Consider the following 9,541-nt stretch of genomic DNA (forward strand, 5'->3'; position numbering starts at 1 on the left):
CAAACAGCGGATTGGCCGCTGGGCTCGCCATGGCCCCGCCCACCTGCACGGATTGGCCGCTCGCCTCGCCTCCGCCCCCCCTGCACGGATTGGCCATGTCCTTACGGTGACAAACAGCGGATTGGCCGCTGGGCTCGCCATGGCCCCGCCCCCCCGCACGGATTGGCCGCTCGGCCTCACGAATTGGCCGCTCGCCTCGGCTCCTCCCCCCCGCACGGATTGGCCGCTCGCCTCGCCTCAGCTCCGCCCCCCGCACGGATTGGCCGCTCGCCCAGGCTCCGCCCCCCACACGGAATGGCCTCTCACCCCGAGGTGAGCGCATCAAGGTCCTGCAGCGGCGGAACACAAACACGCACACACATAAGAACAGACACACACACACACACACATCAGATCACACTCACTCTCACACACACCTTACACACACATCAGATCGTATCCACATATTTACAACATCCCGTGATATCGCTTGCTTCTCGGCGGCGATACTGTGCAGTGACCTTCCAGGACCTGCCGGAGGATCACATGGCCGGAAGCATGTGGTATCTCCGGATGTTGTGATTGTGTGAGCGCGTATGTGCGATATCGTCAGTGTGTGTGTGCGTGTATGCGATCGGATGTGTGTGAGTGTGTTCTGATGTGTGAGTGTGTGCGATCGGATCTGTGAGTGTCGGCAGAGGAGCACGGCGTGCAGCACAGCTGCTGGGACCGCCCACCGGTGGGCACAGGGAAAAGTGGGGTGTGTGTGTGAGTGTATGCGATCAGATGTGTGCGTGTATACTGTCTGATGTGTGACTGTGGAGCACAATGGGGGGTGCACAGCATGGGGGATGGAGCACGATGGGGAGTGCGCAGCATGGGGGATGGAGCACGATGGGGAGTGTGCAGCATGGGGGATGGAGCACGATGGGGATGGAGCACAATGGGGAGTGCGCAGCATGGGGGATGGAGCACGTTTGGGAGTGCGCTGCATGGGGGATAGAGCACGATGGGGAGTGCGCAGCATGGGGGATGGAGCACGATTGGGAGTGCGCAGCATTGGGGAAGGAGCACAATGGGGAGTGCGCAGCATGGGGGATGGAGCACGATGGGGGGTGCGCAGCATGGGGGATGGAGCACGATGGGGGGTGCGCAGCATGGGGGATGGAGCACGATGGGGGGGTGCACACCTCCCCCCAAAACACACACACACCGTCACGCACGCACCGCACAACACACCACACACACACTGGGAACCACAAACACCGCCCTACACAGACAACGCCGCACACACACAACACACAAACACCGTGGCACACACAAATATACGCACATACCGCACAACACACACACTGCACAAAACATACCTCCCCCCAAAACACACACACGCACTCCACACCCACACAAACCGCGCAACACACACAGCACCACACACAGACAACGCTACAGACACACAGCGCTCCACAAACAGCGCAACAAACAAACAACACCGCTCTCACCCCCCGCCACACTCAGACAACACCCAGAACATTTACAGCGCACTACACAAACACTTGGCAACTACACACAACAACATTTATATATATATATATATATATAACAAAAATCATACATTAACTACACAATACGTAAGTTCTAGAATACCCGATGCGTAGAATCGGGCCACCTTCTAGTACTGTGTATAAGAGTCTAGGTCACTCTGTATAACGTAAAAAACAATTTTATAATACTCCCCTGAGGGGCGGTCCAGTATGATGGCTGTCGCTACTCTCCGGTCTGGCGCCTCCACTCTGCGGTGATCGCCGTCCTCCTTCTTCTGAGGTCTGTGTGCATGACTTGTCCTACGTCATGCACACTAGCTGGCATTGAGGTCCTGTGCAGGCGCACTTTGATCTGCCCTGCACAGGGCAGATCAAAGTATTGTAGTGCACATGTTGTCTTTAACCTTTCTACACGCCTGCACTTTACAGTACTCTGATCTTCCTTCAGCAGGGGAGATAAAAGTGCGCCTGTGTAGGACTGTAATGTCTGCTTGTGTGGATGGCGTACACGCGTCATCCACACTGGACTGGGAAGAAGAACAGCGATTGCCGCAGAGAGGAGGTGCTGGACCAGAGAGAAGCAACACCCACTGGACTGGACCACCCCCTAGGTGAGTATTATAAAAGTGTTTTTACGCTATACAGCTTGGCCTGGGCTCTTATATACACAGTATTCTGGAATGCTGTATATCAGAGCTTAGTGGCGGTGGCAACAGCTTATAGTCGCCAAATCTAGTGATAGGTTCCCTTTAAAGGGGTTAGGCCACATTATCTTTATTTAAAACTTATTAGAGCCAGTAGCTCAATGGTTAGAGTGCTTGACTCAGAAGCATTAGTTCCCAAGTTCTAGCCCCAGCCGTCCCGATAAAACACATTATCTTTATGTTAACAAATGCATCATGGACAAAATTTTGTAGCACTTGGCAATATATAAGTATGACAGGTTCTCCTCCCCCTTGTTACTACAGCTTTGATACAGAATGCCCAGCGGTCCTGTCCACAAAACAGCTGCTAGTAAAGGAGCGTGTGACCCGACCTGTCCATCTGCCTCCTCCAGTTGAAGAACACTGCACATAGGAAAGCTGGCTTCTTTATTGGCGGGGCTTTAAAAACAAATCTGATTATATGCCCCTCCATCAATAGCCATTTTATGGACCGGAGACAGGAGGAGAGCAATGCTGCAGTCACATTTACAGGAGGAAAGCCTGTAATACTTGTATATTACTTAGTACCACAACTTTAGTTAAAATAAGGGTAAAATTAACATTTTCTTTAAATCTGTATGTGAGATATATATACCACACAGTTTTAAAGGGGGTGATTATATGATACAACTTGTATCAGTGGTGATTTCATCATTTCTTTTATTCTCTGGGTCATGGGTATTGGGATGTTGGTCCATGCTTTCCTGCTTCATTGCAAAGGTTCTTCTGAAGGCTTCACAAATAAACGTAGGTTTTCATAGAATAAAAGAACATGGTTTTAGAGGTTGACTTTCATATGTGTGTAATTATTTTTGTTAAAAAAAACAAACAAACAATATCTATATAGTTTTAAAATAGTTGCTCAGTTTGTATGAAAAATACTGAATACAGTGAAAAATCTATTGAGAAAAATTTCTAACCTTGAAAATTTAGAGGAACAGTTTGTATAAAGAATGGCAAGTACAGTATACAGTAAAAGCTCTATTGAGAAGAATGCTTAACCTTGAAAATGTATAAGAACTACTGTACTGTTTTTTCTTCCTGCAGACCCCACATGGCGGTAGCAGCTTTTTCTATCCTCTGTTTCGATTTCTACTTCCCTTGGCTTATTCCTACCAGCCAGATCTTGTTATATTAGCTGTTGGAAGCAACAGAAGTGTTGGTACAATGGATATTGCTCTGCTTACCAGTCTTCTGCAGGCTCTAGCGGATGGTGCTGTGCTCGCTGTTGTTACGGTAAGATATGACTATAATACTCTGGTATCCTGTAACTTGATTAAAATCTTTCCCTGATTAAATAAGTATGGAAGTGACTAGTGATGAGCTAGCACTACCATGCTCAGTACTAGTAACCAGGAGTTGGACGCTCGAATGCTGAGTATAAAGAAAGTCAATTGGAAATGCTCGAGTCCCCCATTGACTTTCATTACACTCGGAGTCGAGCCCGTTCAAGCTTCCAATTGTTCGTAAGGATAACGAGCACCCGAGCATGGTAGTGCTCACTCATCACTAGAAGTGACCAATAGGCTGTTTGCCAGCATGGCTTAAAGCGCCCACGGTCTTCAAGGATAATAGGTGTAGGAGTTGTCCATAACTATTTTGCCCCTGTACAGTCATCCTCGTATAACATTTTAGATTGTCTGTATCCTGCCAGGAACTGGGAATGGCCTGTTTACTGATAAATGTATTGTGTGCTTTTTTTAAAATCACTTAAGTTTATATTTTATTTCTGTCGTCTTTTCCCGCGATTTCTCAATTTAACAGGAAACAGAAAAAGAAATCATAGGAGCCTTGTCTAATGTGCTAGTAAAGTGTGCTTCATTGGGCTTTGGACCCTACAATGCTCCTGCGAATGACTGTGCGCAAAGCTTAACACAAGAGCTTACTGTCCTAGAGACAAAATGGAGAATGCTGCAATGTCTTGGTAAGTCTCTGTATCTCTAACCATGTCAGTGTATTAACAGTATAGGTAACAAGAAAACGGACCCAAGACGAAGAGTCATTAGACTTGGAAATTCCTTTGCATTTTTGAGTAAAAAAACAAACAAAAAAACTCATATTCTTTTTGACGTTATCACTTTAGGCTAAATATCTGAGAGCAAATTTACGGTCACATGGTAAGGAAGTGATGGAATAGCCGCTTGTCATTAGCTAGTGTGGAGCAATGGTCAAATGTGTACAGTATTGCTGAGATTAGCGGCTTTAGAGTCTAAATTAGAAATCAAGTTAAAATGATCCTTTGATATGTAACAGATCACTGTGGGAGGATTACATTGAGAAGGTCTATGATCTTCGGCTCTTTGCAGATGGCATATTCCTTTGCTACTGCTGGGAAATTTCTATTACTGAAAACTGTACAGGAAGACATTTTTAAGAGTATGTTCCCACTGCGTGCTTTTTCCGATGTTTAAAGGTTAGTTTTTCAAGCAGAAGACACTTATGGAAACTCTCCTTTTCTTTGTAGTATTGCAAACATTAAGTTGGTTTTTATTTTTCTGCATTTTCAGCATTCTTGCTGCCACTATCTTTTCAGTGTTTTTTTCCACTGCATTTTCCCAACATTTCTGAGACAGAATCCTACAAACTGTTCTAGTTGATACAGGGACTTGAGGTGACCAGGCCTGTTGGAGCTCTGCTGCAGTGGAAGAGGGGCTGGCTTTGGATTTTCTAACCAACAAACGTTGCTCATGAACAGTTGTCTTGCGGGGTCAGCTTTCAAAAGAGTAATTTATAAAACCAATGGATGAATTTAAAGTCAGGTTATAAGCTTTTATTTACATAACATGGATAAGCGACAGAACTTCTGTCAGGCAGTGTATATTGTCTATCATGTGGAAAATGATAGGACATGTTACTTCATTTAGACAGTTGGTGTCTTTTCAACAACTGATCATTTAAGAGAAGCTCAGAAGCTTGGGCATATAAACAGCAAGTCATATTTGTATAGAAATTAATATGTTCATTCTTTTAATCTTCTTTTTGTCTTCTTGGGGGCTTTTTGCACACAGAACAGCCGGAAAAGGTAGTATAAAAGCATCAAGGGTATATAGTTGGACAGCAGCTTACAGAGGCTTTTTTGTTCTGTCAGTTTTATGGCAAAACATTGTATCATTGAGCTGTTTTGTCATCTGTCAGCATTGTCTCACTCCTGTTTTATCAGTCCTCCTTTACTTTTTACTTACAGAATAGCATCATCTATTCTACAAAGAAATGTAGGCCTGATAGAATGTAAAATGGCTCCATCAGAAATGGAAGCCTCCACTACAGTGTGAACAGAGACTGCTTAGGTAGATGAATTTTATTTAGCGTCTACGCTATAAAAGGCTCCTGACATACAAGATAAGTTTGTGTAAAGGGTTCTCTAAAGGTCCAGTCACACCAAGCAACTTACCAGCGATCCCAACAACGATAGGGATCGCTGGTAAGTTGCTAGGAGGTTGCTGGTGAGATGTCACACTGCGACGCTCCAACGATCCCACCAGCAACCTGACCTGGCAGGGATCGCTGGAGCGTCGCTACACGAGTTGCTGGTGAGCTCACCAGCAACCAGTGACCAGCCCCCAGCGCCGCGTGGAAGATGCTGCGCTTGGTAACTAAGGTAAATATCGGGTAACCAACCCGATATTTACCTTGGTTACCAGCGCTCGGAGCTACACGTGCAGAGAGCAGGGAGCAGCGCACACTGAGCGCTGGCTCCCTGCTCTCCTAGTTACAGCACACATCGGGTTAATTACCCGATGTGTGCTGCAGCTACATGTGCACAGAGCAGGGAGCAGCGCACACCGCTTAGCGCTGGCTCCTTGCTCTCCTAGTTACAGCACACATCGGGTTAATTACCTGATGTGTCCTGCAGCTACATGTGCACAGAGCAGGAGCCGGCACTGACAGTGAGAGCGGCGGAGGCTGGTAACAAAGGTAAATATCGGGTAACCAAGGACAGGGCTTCTTGGTTACCCGATGTTTACTGTGGTTACCAGCTTCCGCAGAAGCCGGCTCCTGCTGCCTGCACATTTAGTTGTTGCTGTCTCGCTGTCACACACAGCGATCTGTGCTTCACAGCGGGACAGCAACAACTAAAAAATGGCCCAGGACATTCAGCAACAACCAACGACCTCACAGCAGGGGCCAGGTTGTTGCTGGATGTCACACACAGCAACATCGCTAGCAACGTCACAAAAGTTGTTCGTTAGCAGCGATGTTGCTAGTGATGTTGCTTAGTGTGACGGGGCCTTTAGCCTTATAGCAGTCAAAAGAGTGTCCTTCACATGTTGGTGTACCACAAAAAAAGTATTGAATACCATAGCAGACCATTTTCAGACGTCAGCTTTTCATTCAAATTTGTGTAGGTTTTACCAGAAGGGTTTGGTCAAAGTTTTATCAGATTTTGTTTTTGTATGAAGATTTCTCAAACCTCTATCAATTTGTCTGTGAACAACTCAGTGTACAAAGATATGATGGTGAAAATGATCCAAGGCTTGGATCAAAGTTGAACAAATCTTTGTGATTTTGTGCTGACCATGCAAAAATAGATGGACACGTAACCAGCCCCATATCTTATAATAGGTAGGAATTCTATCTGTACAAAACACATAACTTGAATGTGAAAAGCTGATGTCTGAGTGAGCCAATATATCTCATACTCAGTATGCACCTGTTCACACTTGCGTGTTAGAATGTGGCATCAGTATTTTTCCTTACAGTTGAAGCACACCTACAGTGGGGATAAAATTATTTAGTCCACTATCAATTCTGCTAGTTCTCCCACTTAAAAAGATGAGAGAGGTCTGTAATTGACATCATAGGTAGACCACAACTGTGAGCGACAAAATGAGAAAACAAATCCAGGAAATCACCTTCTCTGATTTGGCAAGATTTTTTTTGCAAATTATGGTGGAAAATAAGTATTTGGTCATCTAAAAACATGCAAGATTTCTGTCTCTCACAGACCTCTAACTTTTTCTTTAAGAGGCTCCTCTGTCCTCCACTAATTACCTGTATTAATGGCACCTGTTTGAACTTATCAGTATAAAAGACACCTGTCCACAACCTCAAACAGTCATACTCCAAACTCCACTACGGTAAAGACAAAAGAGCTGTCGAAGGACACTAGAAACAAAAATTGTAGCCCTGCACCAGGCTGGGAAAACTGAATCTGCAATAGGCAAGCAGCTTGGTGTGATGAAATCAACTTGTGGGAGCAATATAAGAAAATAGAAGATTTAAAAGACCACTGATAAACTCCTTCAATCTGGGTCTTCACGTAAGATCTCACCCCATGGTGTCAAAATGATCACAAGAACGATGAGCAAAAATCCCAGAACCACACTGAGGGGACCTAATGAATGACCTGCATAGAGCTGGGACCACCGTAACAAAGGCTACCATCAGTAACACACTTTGCTGCCAGGGACTCAGATCCTACAATGCCAGATGTGTTCCCGGCTTAAGGCTATGTGCGCACGTGTGCGTATTGCATGCAGTTACGCTGCGTTCTACACCGCAGCGTAACTTCATGCGTCCTGTGTACCCAGCACAATCTATGAAGATTGTGCATGAGACGTGCGCACGTGGCGTATTGGAACGCAGCGATTCGGTTGCTGCCCGAAGTGTGCGTTCTAAGAAGTGACATGTCACTTCTTTTGTGCGCTTTGCATGCTGTCTATAGGGAGAGGCAGCATGCAGAGCGCACGAATTCTGCAGGCACCAGGCACTTCAGAACGGAGCTTTTCAGCTGCGCTCTGAATCTGACCTTTTGTGTGCAGTGCAGAGCGCACACGTGCGCTTATAGCCTAAGACAGTACATGTCCGGGCCCGTCTGAAGTTTGCTAGAGAGCATTTTCATTATCCAGAAGAGTAGTTGGAGAATGTCATATGGTCTGATGAAACCAAAGTAGAACTGTTTGGTAGAAACACTACTCGTCGTGTTTGGATGAGACAGAATGCTGAGTTACATCCAAGGAACACCATAAGTACTGTGAAGCATGGGGGTTACAACATCATGCTTTGAGGCTGTTTCTCTGCAAAGGGACCAGCATGACTGATCCGTGTACATGAAAGAATGAATGGGGCCATATCTCGTGCGTTTTGAGTGCAAACCTCCTTCCATCAGCAATGGCATTGAAGATGAAACGTGGCTGGGTCTTTCAGCATGATAATGATCCCAAGCACACCGCGAGGGCAACGAAGGAGTGGCTTTGTAAGAACCATATGAAGGTTCTGTAGTGTCAAAGGAAAAAGAAGGAAGAAAGCGGGCACATTCTCCAGCCAGTAATCAATGCAGAAAAACACCTGTCATAATAGACAGGGGGATTATTCCCACTAGCATGGAACTGCCAAACGGGGTGCACCGCACAGCAAGGTTAAGAAGCAGTACAAAACAAAAAGATAAGAACGGAGGGCACTCACCGTAAATAGGCAGTAGAAAACTTGTATTTATTTGTTACAAAGAGCAGGCATAAAAAAGGAAGGAGGGGAGAGGGACTGACCACACGCGGACAACAGCTGTTTCGCACCGGCAACCGGCGCTTTGACAAGTCAGGGACAGCTATATATAACATATCAGAAAAATCTTTTGGAATGGATTTTGCCTTTCATCTGTTACAAAACGGGATGAACTTTTGCAGAAGATTATACAATTGTTTTTGTAGACTTCAGATTTCTATCAGACTACAAATATATTATAAAGAATATATATATTGCTGATTTATTAACAGCTAGTAGCACAGGAAAGTAAAGAATACATTGTTAATTGTGTTTTCTTATTTAATAGCAAAGTAGAAGACAGAACAAATGAACTAAGAAAAAGAAGACAACTATTAAGATTTCAGAGTCAAGACCTTTAACTTTATCTATTCAGAAGTGGTTTCAAAACTCCTATGCAATCATTTCAATGAAAAAAAGGCAACTATACAAATATGGCATTTTTTTACTTTTGTAAAAAAAAATAAAATAATTAACTAATATACTATTTCATACCAATGTAATAATCATAACCCTGAATAAATACTGGAGATTTCATGGCTGATATTCAAGAATGCAATATTAACTAATTAACCAGTCATTGTTTTTATTATAACACTGCAGTGCTACTAAACATGGGTAGGGAACCTTTTTTCTGTCACTGGCCATTTGGAAATTTCTACTATCATTCGGGGGCCGCACAAACTTTTCTCCTTCTGTATTTGGTCAAACAATGAACTAACTCACCCCTACTGTGTTGGCTTGAGCTGCTTATCTTTGGTGCAGCTGTGATGTTAGGTAATACTGATCATGTTACTTCTCAGCTGCTTTTCCAGGTTTGTGTCCATCTGGAGCGCA

General features: G+C 44.8%; 1 protein-coding gene across 4 annotated transcripts in view; it reads left to right on the forward strand.

The window, feature by feature from the left end:
• HDAC10 (histone deacetylase 10) overlaps positions 1-9,241 on the forward strand; it is a 90,460-nt gene extending 81,219 nt beyond the window's left edge. For all 4 annotated transcript variants that reach the window (XM_075345090.1, XM_075345091.1, XM_075345093.1 and 1 more), the window contains 3 exons: positions 3,272-3,460; positions 3,989-4,148; positions 8,994-9,241. In XM_075345090.1, coding sequence (XP_075201205.1) covers positions 3,272-3,460; positions 3,989-4,148; positions 8,994-9,001 — 357 coding nt within the window. In that variant the 3' untranslated portion in view covers positions 9,002-9,241. The remainder of the gene's footprint in view (positions 1-3,271; positions 3,461-3,988; positions 4,149-8,993) is intronic.
• The last annotated feature ends 300 nt before the right edge of the window (positions 9,242-9,541 follow it).

The sequence above is a fragment of the Anomaloglossus baeobatrachus genome, chromosome 4, assembly GCF_048569485.1.
Source record: "Anomaloglossus baeobatrachus isolate aAnoBae1 chromosome 4, aAnoBae1.hap1, whole genome shotgun sequence".
Classification (NCBI taxonomy): domain Eukaryota; kingdom Metazoa; phylum Chordata; class Amphibia; order Anura; family Aromobatidae; genus Anomaloglossus; species Anomaloglossus baeobatrachus.